General features: G+C 42.4%; 1 protein-coding gene across 2 annotated transcripts in view; it reads right to left on the bottom strand.

Annotated features, from left to right (window-relative positions):
- Positions 1 to 13636, bottom strand: part of nr6a1a (nuclear receptor subfamily 6, group A, member 1a) — a gene marked incomplete at both ends in the record, with an annotated part of 86161 nt that overhangs the window by 63079 nt on the left and 9446 nt on the right. For both annotated transcript variants that reach the window (XM_084054630.1, XM_084054631.1), the window contains one exon: positions 8105 to 8152. In XM_084054630.1, the coding sequence (XP_083910756.1) occupies positions 8105 to 8152 (48 nt within the window). The remainder of the gene's footprint in view (positions 1 to 8104; positions 8153 to 13636) is intronic.

Raw genomic sequence — 13636 nt, 5'->3', positions numbered from 1 at the left:
TGGGTTTAAATGAGAACAACTCACTGATCAATGAATGCAGACTGCGGTACAAACACCTCAATCTCTGGAGTTAGTTCAGCATGTTCATCAGTGTGTCTGGCTACTGGGATGGTGAATCATAGCCAATGTGCTGGCTATGATCGCTAGCCTCAACAGGAGTTGGTACAATCAGAGCCGTACCAAAGCAGATATGGACTGAAGACTGTATACTTTACAACACAGTGTTTATTCTATCCTACTTGGGGTATAACTTGGGGCCATTTAGATCTATCAATTAAGCTGTCAATCAGAGAAAAGTATACCCAATTCAGTTTGAATTACATTAATTTCATTGCCCAAACTTTCTTGCACTGGTATATGGCAAAGCCCATCTATCTGGTACGCCCAGGAGGCTTAAATAAATTATAAGAATTGCAAACAATTTGTCGTAGCATCTTGATTACTTGTTTTGGCACACTGATTCAAACATGCCTCATTAAAACACATTAACCCTGGTATCCCTGTTGTTAGGCAAATATGAATCTTCCAAAATATTCATTTGTTTAATATAGCGAAAACAACTGACGTACAAGCTAATAACACGTTGCATAGTAAGCTTGTAGATCGTCTGTTTTCAATATTGTTTGAACAAATGTGTCAAAGATTTTTTTCGTTTGGTTGCAAGTGATAAAGAAAAGTAATAAAAACAGTTACAAAATACAGCTATCAAATATAGATGGGGGAGGAGAAGAAGCCACAATTTTGCAGGTAAGATTAAAAAAAAATCAACTCATCATGAAAAACATCTCAACTAAACGAGGCAGTCGAGGCAGTACCAGACCTGGTGTGCTATGAGACACGTCCAGGTGCACCTTGGGATTGTGTGACACCACGCATTATTATTGTAAAGGCCTACAATTATATAAAAACATATTCTTTTTTTGATTTACTATATCAGTACTTTGTGTGCACTCATTTCCCATTACAGAGGCAAATTCTATACCCATACAATTTTATATATTTGAACACTTTCAACCTGGCATTCCTATTGCAGGCATGTCATAGGCAAATATATATATATTTTTAAATAAGATAATCGATTATGGGATCAATCCCATAATTTTGGGCAGGTTATTATAGGCGGCAATCTTAAAAGAAAATCTTAAAATTGCAGATCTACAAGCCCACCGGGGTGTAACGCTCTTATTATCGGAGATGTGACCTTCCTGTTAAAAGCCAGTTTGTGAAACCACAAGGCTACCCCACCGTCTAAATCAGGAAGTCTCTGAGAATCTCTTTGTGGATGAGATGGGGCCAATAGGGGGCTGCTTCAGCCTCCAGACCGCAACACTCTCCTTAAAACAGCTGGGAGTGTTCAGCCTCTCAGCCTCTCAGTGTGCCAAAACAATGGAGCCTGAAATAGAGCTCAGTGCTCAGCAGATTTGCTGTGGCAAAAAAAAAAGAGAAAGAAAAGGCTATCACATGGGCGGAACAGAGCAACACTCTTCCACACCAATTTCAGTTTCAGTCAACTCACTAAAAAAAAAAAGATATAAAAAAAAAGAAAAGTAAAGTGATTGCTTGCTGCGCGTCGTTGATTCTTGGAAAGTTAATTCCCCAACCAGTACCATCAACCCGACCCCCTTTTCAGTGTGTAATTGGAGGAGATACAGACATAAGGAAATAATCACACAGTAATTGCCCTGTAAGGTTATGTTAACATGCTGGGAAATTTCAAACACATTGACGTTTTCCAGCCCAGACCCGGACCCCAATGCATGTTTTAGCCTTTATTTACAGTGGAAAGTGTCTGAGGGGACAATGAAAACCAGCCCGGGTCGATCCCCCCCTCTTTGTCTCACAACTATCTTAACAAAGAGCATGCTAACACAATCTCTCTGGGGTTTCTTTTTAACATACACATGAAGTTAACCTTTAACCTCATATCAGGGGGGAGAAAATGGAAGATGAAATCTAGCGTAAAATTTGAACACGATTCCACCGTATTTGGCGATTTGCTTTTTATTACCGCAGCATTAAATAGATTTTCTCTTCAGGAAGCCAGACGACCACACATTTTTTTCCTACTGTAAAAACCATGTAGGCCACTCACGAGTTTTCCAAAGACGTATATGGTGAGTGGGCACACTTCTTTTTCAGACATACTACATTAGGGACCACACGCACAAAGAGCCTAGCTTGTTTATCCCTGCGGAGTTGGGCTTTGTCATCACACACAGTGAAGTTATAGGCACTGACACTGGGAACAACGTGACCCATTTCTCCCTGACCTGGAAACACTCTGCAGGCTTGACCCCTCAAGTCTAACGCCAACGCTAAGTTGCATCAAGCGAGAAACAAGAAGGGGCCGTTTGAATCAAATCTAGGCTAATCATGAATTATTAAAGGCTAAAATGACGAGAAAGCCCAGAGGTCAGCGATCCCAACAAATGCTTTCAGGCACTCACGTCATGATTGGCAAGTAAAATGGTGGGGCACCCAAGGGAGAAAGAAAAAAATGAAACAACATAGTTTCAGAAAAAGTGTTGTTTTTTTTTCCCTTCGCATAAAAAACGCACCCTTTTCATTCTGAAGAATCACAAAAATAAAAACTATCCCCACACTGCCAAACCTCGCTTAGCCTACCATCTTACCATACAGTATCTTGGATTTGTTTTATTTTTGAAAGGTAGAGAACACTACCAAATAATTAAGTGAGAAAGTGGTCTAAAGTTTTCAAGTGCCCCATCGAATAGGCCAGAGATAAAGAAATGAGAAACTGGTGATCTTAAGTGACTTCTGGACACAGCCGTATGAAGTTAGCCCAGTTATGTGAGGACAAAGGAAAAGCATGTGTTGGTACATCGCCAAGTAGTTCCATATGGGTGTTGAGTTCACTGGGTCCAAGCCACACGTGGGAGCCATTTAACCTGTGGAAACTATGCAATGTGTCTACTGCCCCCTTGTGGTCTTTTTCACACATTGCCACTGACAAGGAGAGGAGTAGGCCTTACTCAAGTCATTTATTAGCTGTAGTGAACCCCTTTTGCATTTGCAGAGCATTATGAATAACTCATGATCTTGGAAGTTATAAGTTGAAGTCAGATGAAAACTGTATACCACCCTCAAACGCTATCTTAGAACTGACGTCCAACCCGGACTCCCCCCAACCACATCTCCACTGAGCTCATGCATTGCATTTTCAATAGTATCTCTGCATGCATATATTATGGCTCTTTACAGCATCTGAGGATAGTTGAGATCATGCCATTTTGTGAGCCAATGTCAGAGATTTAGCCATTTTTATTGCTAACTGAGGTGGTAGGGGGACATAATGGTGAACGTCATCTTATAATATTAAAGTCACCATGTCTTTAGAACCATTTAAACCTGTATTTATTACTTCTTTATGTAACGAATAGCAAAAATAGACGATCTTCAAGCTTGATGCGTTGAGAACTTCTGCTCTGCTATCTTCACTATTTTAGAAAATGTGTTGAATTCTTTGAATTGTTTTGGAAAAGGTTTTTCTATAATCAGGGTTCGATTTGTAAGAGAAAAAAAAGCAGGGGGGACATTTTCTTAACATTTTCGAAATTGTGATAAATCAAAACATATCAGACAGTGCACATTTCCCAAAATGAAATGTATGCTGCTTTCAGTCTTACCAGAAAGCAGGGACAAAACACATCTCCACCGGCCATAGAAATTAATGACCAGCAAATTGAACTCTGCCTATCATGACATGCCCAAAATAGGGATGCCATGGTAATAAGTGGTGAAAACACTAAACAACCTTCACTCTGGACTCTCATCCACAGTGTTGTTTATTTGTACTGCTTTACCAACTATTTCAATGCCTGCCATGAACATTGCCATGTGAGGATTAATAAAGTTAAAGGAGTAGTTCACCCAAACAATTACACACGCCATGAAGCCTTGAATTCATGGAGATTTTGTCACATTCCAAAGCCAATAATTCAATGACCGGGTGGCTGCTCAGTAGGACACTCTTTGAGTCTCCTACCGGAGACTGCGCCGGTCATCAAATTATTGGCTTAGGAATGCAAAAAACGAAACAAAAAAATCCCCATGAATTCAAGGCTTCATGGGGTGTGGAATTGATAGAAAATAAGTGATTTTTGGGGGGTGAACTACTCCTTTAAATGAACTGAAAACAATATATGGAGAAAGCTTTTTGTCATCAACACAGAGAAGCTGAATAGCGGAGCCACCCGGGGCAAAGTTGAGGAGAGAAAGTCCTGTCCGTGCAGTGAATAGCCAGCTGGTAATGATTGACCATGGAACAGAGGCTACAACCAAAGCCCCCTTGATAACCCTGCTAATGGCCTACTCAGCAGTGATTGGTCAACTGTGTCCAGTGGGCCAAAGGAGGAAGGGTAGTGGGAGGGGCTTGGAACCAGGGACAGAGCTAGGTTGACACAGAGGTTGACATGGGGTAGGCAGGGCATAGCCTATGACTGACACATGGAGCTGCCCTCCCTCCAGACAAGCTCATTGGTCTGAAAACCTTTCCAATTTGAACACAACACTTTTTTTATATTTTGCCATGTATAAAACTGGATCTTGGATCTCGGGAACGGCATGGCTCCTATTATGGATCTCGGTCAACGTGTGGCCAATATGTGATGTCATCTATGACGTCAATTGTCTATGACATATCTATGACGTATGACTCGAAATTTGGGCAAGGTTTCAGCCTGATCAGAGCACAGAGTTATAATACATCTAGAGGGCGGACTGCCCCGCCCCCAGCTATTCATTTCGATGAAAGTTGCTCACTGGCTTTTGAAGCGCCCGAAAGAACGCTCTATGTCCTCATTTGGGCACCAAATTTGGGTGCCCAAATGCGGAAGTCTTGAGCACCAAGCAGGCGCTCTAGGGTTTCAAGCTGCAGAAGCATGCGCAAGTGGCGTTTTAAATGCCTAAGTATTGCATTCTCAGATTTGACCACCAGGCGACGGCCGCTTCACTGTTCTACCGTGGATCATCAGAGCCCTGTTGACTTCCATTATAAAATGAATATATTTGAAAAAACATAAACATAATAAATATTTGTTTAAAATGATGTGGATGTACTTCTTTGGCCTATTGGAGTTTGACGTAAAAAAAAAAAGTTTGACTCTCTGTCCAGTGGTTTATGAGATTGGCTCTGGACACAGACACACAGACATACCCTCTTACAGATGACTAGCCTCCTGCAGAGCCGCTCCATAAAAATGACTACAACCGTTGCTTGTCTGGTGGGTTTACAATCCTACAAACTGTGCCTTTGACCCAGATATGATCCCTTAGATTGCCATGCAATTTATTTATATTTTAATGTCTTCATCTTTCTTTTCTGTTGTTTTTACTTGCATCTTGAAAAGTGTAAGCAAACCAACAGTTTTGAGAACATTGTTTTCTTGCATTTTTGCCAGCAGCACCTCAGGGAGCAACAGCTGTGCACAGGACACCACATTCTCATATGTTTATAACCCAATCACCCGCAAATTAAACACAGATGAATTCCCTTCTGCACGTTCACAATGTTTGCGAGGTTCATTGCAAAATCTAAATCATTGGTCAAAAAAAGACCAACTGATATATCGGTTTGGCCAATATATCAGCAATTATCTGACAATAACATCGGTGTCAGCAATTATGCAGCCGATGTGTCCTGATTTCTAACCACTTTCAACCTGGCGTCCCTATTTGGGGCAAACTTTTAATTAAAAACAAAACAAAAATGGCTGATCTACAAGCTTGTAAGCATGTAGATCGGCCATTTTGGAAAAATGTTGAATACAGCCCAGTTCTGTAAATAAAATAAAGTATTTTATATTTGCTTGTTTGCTTGTACATTGTATAATTAGAGTTACATGTTTTCATATTGAAGCTTAATACCATACTTTATCTATCGAAACATTTATATTTATTTGTTTTTGAACTTACTGTGAGATGCAGTGAAATGTTCTCATAGAGATACTTTAATCAAATCTACGTTTTTCAAATAGATTTCAAGATATTGGATGTTCTAGCAAAATATCGGTAAAAACATCGGTAATCGGTGGTCTAGGATCAGACCCCAAAAATCTGGCATCGTCAGGCTCTGCGACATATTCTGGCAGCGTAGGCTGGCAGTCTGACAGAGAACGACGTGGTGAGGGCCACGTGGGGGTCCATCACCGAAACAGTGGGGTTCTAACTAAAAGTCCACTTCCCTTTAGGGTTCCGAGTGCGTTCGAGAGGTGAGAGATTAGGGACTTCATCTAACAGAGGTAGTCTTGAAAAACAGCTGTTGCTAACTCAGCTATTTGGCCCCTGACCTGTGTTTTGGTCACTGAATGGGGGTCTCTGAATTCCCACCCCTGTCAGAACATTTACAAGCTTGAGGAGCCCTGCCTTGGCTACCCCCACACACCCCTCCACCCGCTACAGCCCCTTGACCTCCACATCACCCTTGCCCACTGCGTGCACCGAGGCATCCAGGGAGGAGAATAGGCCGAGGAGGGGATAGTTGCTGCGGCTGTGTGAGCCCACCTCCTCAAGTTTACAACCCAATCAGGCCGGACCTCATAAATCCATGCCTCCTCTCGTAGTGCACAACAATGCTGGCCATTCTGTGTGTGTGTGCAGGTTTTAATAACGCCCACCACCCGCCCTCCTACCCCAAACCTCATGCATCCTTCCACTGGCTTCACGAGTCCCTCTAGGTTTATAGAGGGCCGGGGACAGAGTGCTGATGAGAAAAGCCCTAGTCCGGGGAAGAACTGCACACAATCAGGTCAGCGCGGAGTCACGGTGAGGTCAGATGGGGTCAGAAGTTTCTGAACTGAGTCTAACCTCTGACCCCTTCTCCGGTGCCACCTGGCGCTGCACTCACGGCCAGAGGAGAAGTCCCAACTGAACTTCGCCTGAACCTGGACCTTAACATTGGACCATTCCCCCTAACCCCGGCCAGGCCCTTCCCTTCCAGCTTCCGACCGCTTGGGTCTTGCAGATTTTTAACCACAACAACAACCTTGGCGTCCCTATTTTGGGCATGTCATTATGGGGGGGTGTGTCTGAGATTTTCTAAAATAGTGAAAATAGCAGATCTACAAGCTCACAACATGCTGCGATGCAACGTGTTGTGAGCTTGTAATCTGCTATTTTTTTCTGCAAAACAACACCATCATACAACAGAGTACAAAATAGCTGATAATAGCCGATTTGTTCTTATCCAGAAAAACGTACAATTCGTGAGCAGACACTCCAGACAGCGACTCACTGTCTTTCTGAACGACGCTTCAAAACAACACATGGCTGTAGACGAACACATTGGCTCTTCTTCCAGGGATCAAACTTGTAACCTTTCTGTTATAGGACTCTTTAACCACTGAGTGACCCTGCTACTCACATGGACCACTAGCAGTCCCAAGCACAACTAAAACACAAGAGGAAAGAACTGAGACAAGCCTGTCTTTTATGGTTTCTGGAAATAGTTTTTGTCCCTCACTGAAACCAAAAACCATAAAAGGTCTTACTTGAATGTAATATGTTGTACCTTGAGATGCCACTATACCCTTTTATTTGTTTTGTATTTATTTTCATCCCCACTTCCAAGGATACCACATATATCAGAGTAGATTCATTCTACTCTGATAGATTGATCAGAGTAGTAGTAGCCGCTATTGCATTATTGTTGAGCTGATACTGCCCTCTTGTGGAATATAATGGTATTACATGACATACATAAAATTGTCTGTCTTCACCACTAGAGAGTGATCTTTAGCTAATGATTTTACTAATAGCGATCCAAATAGTCGCCTACTTTCCAATGTAATTATTGTATGTGCTGTCATTACTGTCAGGGGCCAAAGCGCTCATTCTTGCATGCTATTTACTACTGAAATGAACCTGACTGACATGGTGAGAAAATGCAATGTGGGTCATACAGCATTATGTGAAAGTAGTATGGGTAGTAGTAACTTAATTGAGCATGAAGAGAGCTAAATTGAACATGGTCAAATGGGGATTTTGTTCAACATAAGTGAAAAAGCAGCATGAGTCGAGACCCAATACAAACAGAGTAATGCTCTGGACACAATGCTGATAATAAATGCATGGTTTGTGAACTCACCCATGCCATCATTCTGTTCCACCTCCAGAGGATGGTCACCATAAAAGCCTGGAAAACAGAAGGGTTACATAGGGCAAGATTAGCTCATCGTGTCGGGTAATAATTACAAATGGCTCTCGGTCTAGTTTTTGGGGTGATATGCAGTTGAAAGAGTACAGGACAATTCTGGACATCTGTAGCAGTAGCCAAAATAAACAAACCAGAAATTAAGAGTCAATCCAATTCATACCCATAAACGCTATCCATTTTTTACACCAAGTAGGGTGAACACAAATTAACCTCATATTTACTGCAAAGGCACAACAAAAGATGGACATTTTCATTTAACCACATGAATGAACCCAGGCATCCCTATTCTGGACAGTTCATGATTGGGGTACATTCGATCAACAAGCTCACAATGTGTTGCAACGCGAAGCCACGCGTTGTGAACTAGAGGGGCCCAAGTATAGACCGCTGGGGGACCCCCGGACAAGGAAGTACATAGGATGTAAGTGGTTAATATTCAGATTGTAGTATGGCAAATCAGTATTGGCAGTGAGAAAGCAATACTGTGCATGCTTACCAGGGCCATTTAGGTTTAGTTCTGGCGTCACTAATCTATAATGAGGAGTGAACAAGTGCCAGACAATGGTAGAGCGCTCTACACTTTCACATCCAAACCTACACATACATAAGCTTGGATTGGCTTCACAGTAGGCCTGGGCAATATATATGAATATTGTGATATGAAACTTAACTAGATACTGTCTGGGATTTTGGACATCGTAACTTGTAATTTTGTGATATGGTGTATGTGTTGCCTTTTCCATGTTTTAATCACTGAACCACTATTTTATACTTTAAACATTTTTTTAAAGATAAATAGATAGAAACCGAGTTACTATCTCAACCTCACCAAATTTTGAAGCCAATATGTGGCCAATATGTGTAATTTATGCAAAATCCAATCCAATATGTCAATATGTAAATCTGTGGTGGGAACATATGGTGAAGGTAACTTCAGGTTTCCTACATAAAGTGTGTCCTCCCTGTAGCACTCTATACTATCTCTGAATAAAGATGTCCTCCCTGACTGTAGCACTCTATTCTATCTATGAATCAAGATGTACTCCCTGTAGCATTCTATACCATCTCTGAAGAAAAATGTACTCCCTGTATAATTCGATACTATTTCTGCATGAAGATGTCCTCCCTGTAGCATTCTATACTATCTATGAATAAAGATGTAGTTCCTGACTGTAGCACTCTATACCGTGTCTGAATTTCTCCCTGTAGCATTCTATACAGTCTCTGAATTTCTCCCTGTAGCACTCTATACTGTCTCTGAACAAAAAGAAACTCCAAAGACATTTTTCTTTAATGTGAACCAAATGTGGAAATTTCAATTGTGGGAACCACCAATATGAAATAAAACAAAATCTACATGGGAACAGCAATGTTGATCTTCATGTGGCTATCCTGTGATGCAAGTCAATCAATCACAATAACATCTGTCATCCGACATATTTATCACGTATGAATCCAACTTTGGGAAAGGTTTCACCCGATCAGAGCCCCACTGACTTCCATTATTACAAAATTTAAGTTAAATATTTTCAAAAACTAAGTATAAACCTCTTGAGTTGACCAAGTTTTTTTTTGCCCTGCCTCTCAGGTTATGGACAGTCTTCCTGGAGGTCAGGTGTTTTAAAATGAGCAACCGCCCCAGGTGGCACCATCTTTTGAGGTTTTCAGCTATTACTTTCAATGGTGTGACGTCACATTCTCTTTACATAAGGCTGATGTTAATTTGCTTGTTCTGTGGTTAAAGACCTAATGAAATGAAAAATATGTTTTTCAAACTTTTAGAGCATATCTGTGGTCATAATAGGACATACTTGACAATAGATGCCAAAACAATGTGCATTTTTAAGTCAAAAGTTCAATCTTAATTACTTCCTATCAAACTAGTCCATACCCGGATATAAGCACACCCAAACGAATAAGCTTCAATCCATTTTAAGACCCACTGAGGAGAAAAATGCACATACGTAACTGTATGAAAGTCCCAGTCCATCGATTGGTCATTATATCACTGACTGTAGCGCTCTATACCGTCTCTGAATAAAGATGTACTGTGGGTGGTTGTTGATGATGAAACCGTTTTTGTAATAATTAAAGCGCTTCTGCGCTTTATTGACCAAAAACGTACTTGGCACACCAAGCCTATATAGGCTAAGTCTATATATTGCCATGCTTTTGAAATCAAGTCCTTTATAACTTTGCACCATTGAGAAAGCTCTCTCTCTCTACTGGCATTCTCTATGGTGTTCTGTGTGCCAGGTACAGCATGCTACTATAAAGAGGAGAGCGCAAGAATAGACAACTGGAAACATCTGCCAATCAATTAACCACGGCACTTCTCTCTGAGTCACTCCCCCTGGCTCCACCCACAGCGGTCTTAAATTGAGTGAGAGTTCACAGAAATGCTAGTCCCTCAAGCCAGACAGTTGACACACACAATTTTCAAACGCTTCCATTCCATCATACAGTTTGTGCAACGGAAGTGCTGAAAAAGTGGATATCCAGCCACCTCAGCCCTTCCGTTTCGTCTTTGTAGTCATGCAAATGTGTCCTACTGTAAATCAAATGATTCTAAACATATATACTGCCCTACAAAGCCAAAGTGCAGTAAATAACTACGTGTATCCCAAAGTTCAAATTAGCCTTCGTGATTTTGGGGGATAAACAATTACCTCAAGAACAGATATATAATTAGTGTAATATTACTTATACAGTATGCTGATATCTCATTTGGCTGACCGGTTGAAACACTTTTAAACCCATCTATCAGTTCAAAACAATTTCATAGTTACTGCACTTTGGCTTTGTAGGGCAGTATAGCTTGACGTTTAACAGATCTCTAAAATATATTTTTTAATATATTTTCGTGAACGGAAAAAGATGACGGCTTCCTTTCTAGGCTATCAGGAGGTGTGGTTCCGAACTCTATAACATTCAGAGATTGTGGAATAGTTTTCTGGCAACACAAGACTACAGAAATGCTAATAAAAAGCTTAGATTTGAGAAAAGTGAAAAATCTGCTTCCTCACTCCCTGCATGTCGATGGTAAATGCACATGTACAATTTTCAGATTGACTGGTCAACCCACACGCTAATGAGAAAAATGGATGAGGACAGAGACACAGCAAGACAGAGGTTTCCTCATTTCATAGTAGGATAGTAGGATTTTATAGTTTATAGTAAATTAATTGTTGTTTTTACTGTAATCTGTTTGTGGCTTCCTAAGATTCCCTTGAAAGTAGGTAAAGTGTGTAGGGTACTTCATGTTAGCATTATACCGACATTTTCTTACCTATTTAGAGGTACGCAATAAAATGCTCAGTCTTCATTTATGTATTTGTAACTCTGAGGGTGTACAAAATTGTACATTCTCAGAGTTAAATTAATAAAGGATTTTACGGTATTTTTTTATGCCCACTTTTTTTCCTTCTCCACATAAACCGACTCAGTGGCCACTGGGCCACCAGAGTCTGAACCATCTGTGCTGACCATCGGGTGAACGGGCCGGTCCATGTCTCACTTACACTCTAGCCAACCAAAATCCATCATTCAAATACATAAGTGTGCAAAGTGCCCCAGTCGGCGCGTCAGATCCCCCTATCTCTGTCAGTGTACCACCCTGCCATCAACAGCTGTAGACCCCTGACCCGACACACGCCAGCTGCCCCCCCACACCCCCCATCTGCCCTCCTCCCCGTCTACAGCGCCCCCCCAATCAACACTGGCATATGTTCTCCCTGGAGCATACACCAACACACACAGAGACAGACGTTCTCTTCAAACACACACGTGCCCCGCTCTCTCTTCCTTGCGCTCAAAACACAAACTACACATGTGCACCGTGCACGGAGACAGGCATGCACGCTGTGTGCATGTGCTGACAACCACGTATGTACAATAACTGACTACCACAGACAGGCATTAAAACACACACACACCCACCCACAAGCAGCTCGCCTATGCATACAGTTTGTATGCACACGCATGCATACAGTTTGGCCACAAGCATGTATACACTAAATAAATACTGGGAATGTATACATCCATCAACCTCGCAGATTTACAGTATCCTTTAAACACACATAGATTTTCCATTTCCCCTCGTTCAAAACCAGTCAATCCTGCATTCCAAACAGCTTGGATTAACCCGGGTTCCAATCACCGCTCTAAGGCAGCAGTGTTAGCTGATAATGGGATCACGGGCAGTGAAGAATGGAGCTCCAGTGTGTGGTCTCCCCTGCTAATCCTCATGGCAGCCTATTGACCATTATAGCCCCAGGCAAGGAGGGCTTTCCAGCAGCGGCCAATCCAACCGGAGCCCGCTCGGCCGTGGCCCATTGTGTGTTGACAAAGAAGGGCTGCATCTTTAACCTTTCACCCCTGAAAACCTCCGCAACCTCCGGCGCAATCAGCCTTCCATCAGAATAACATACAGGCTCTTGTGCTCTCTCGCTCCCTCTCTCTCTCTCCCTCTCCATCCGAGGACAGGAATTCATGCTCAATAAAACATTCACATTCATCCAGGATGGATGAATGGCGTACAGCATTTCGTTTGTTGCTGTCAAGCAGAAACCTTGTATGTCCAAAACCATTACTTTTCAGGAAATGGAAAAAACAACCTGAGTTTCATTGTATCCAATGTGTCTTTTGTGCGAAACAGCGAGTTTGAAGAAACTGTAATGTCACAGTTCTTTTCTCTTTTTTTTACATATATGTGGTGATTCAGATGACATGGTTAAGAAACCTTATAGTTAATACAATGTATTTCAAACCACTGATGCTTGTCAGTTGTCACACAGAAGGTACATTTCTTATAAGGAGCCATATGGTACTTGGGGTTGTTTGTGCATGAGGCCACAATGTACGGGGGCCCCCCACGATAATGTACATGCAACAGAGTGTAACAATGAATGTACAGCAAATGCGCCAATACTGTCCCCTCCTCCCCTAACTCAGCCAGCCCCCCCCCCCCCCCCCCCCCCCTCCCAGTCAATACCCCCATTTGAGAAATCACTTCTCCTGCCCTTCTGCCTTTAACCCAGCATCTCTAAAATTTCATACAACCTCATAGTCCATCACTGTCCCAGGCAGCGCTTCTATCCCAGATGGCTGGGGTTCCGCATGGCCAGTGGAGGGGCACGCCACCCTGTTATGTGAGTAGGGCTGGCCCCATACCTGCCAGGCTGCCTGCCTGCCTGTATAGCGAACCCCCAGCTAGCCCAGGCTCTTATCTCAACACAGAGACCCCAACCTCCATCTATCACATGTCACACTATAGGAGGTGGGCGGGTGGGGGTGAGGGGGGGGAAGGGGGTCCGTCACCAAGACACCAGGACAGGAAGGCAGAACAAGAGGGAGGGAGAAGGATGGAGAAGGAAAAGTAGTAAGAGGAAGAGTGACTGACTGGAGTGAGTGAGTGAGTGAGTGAGTGACTGGCTGAATCATGGGGTGAGTGAGTGAGTGAGT

Source organism: Gymnoscopelus microlampas (assembly GCF_963454915.1).
Source record: "Gymnoscopelus microlampas genome assembly, chromosome: 4".
Lineage (NCBI taxonomy): Eukaryota > Metazoa > Chordata > Actinopteri > Myctophiformes > Myctophidae > Gymnoscopelus > Gymnoscopelus microlampas.
The sequence above is the reverse complement of the archived record's forward strand: the minus strand, read 5'-3'. Positions and strand labels throughout refer to the sequence as shown.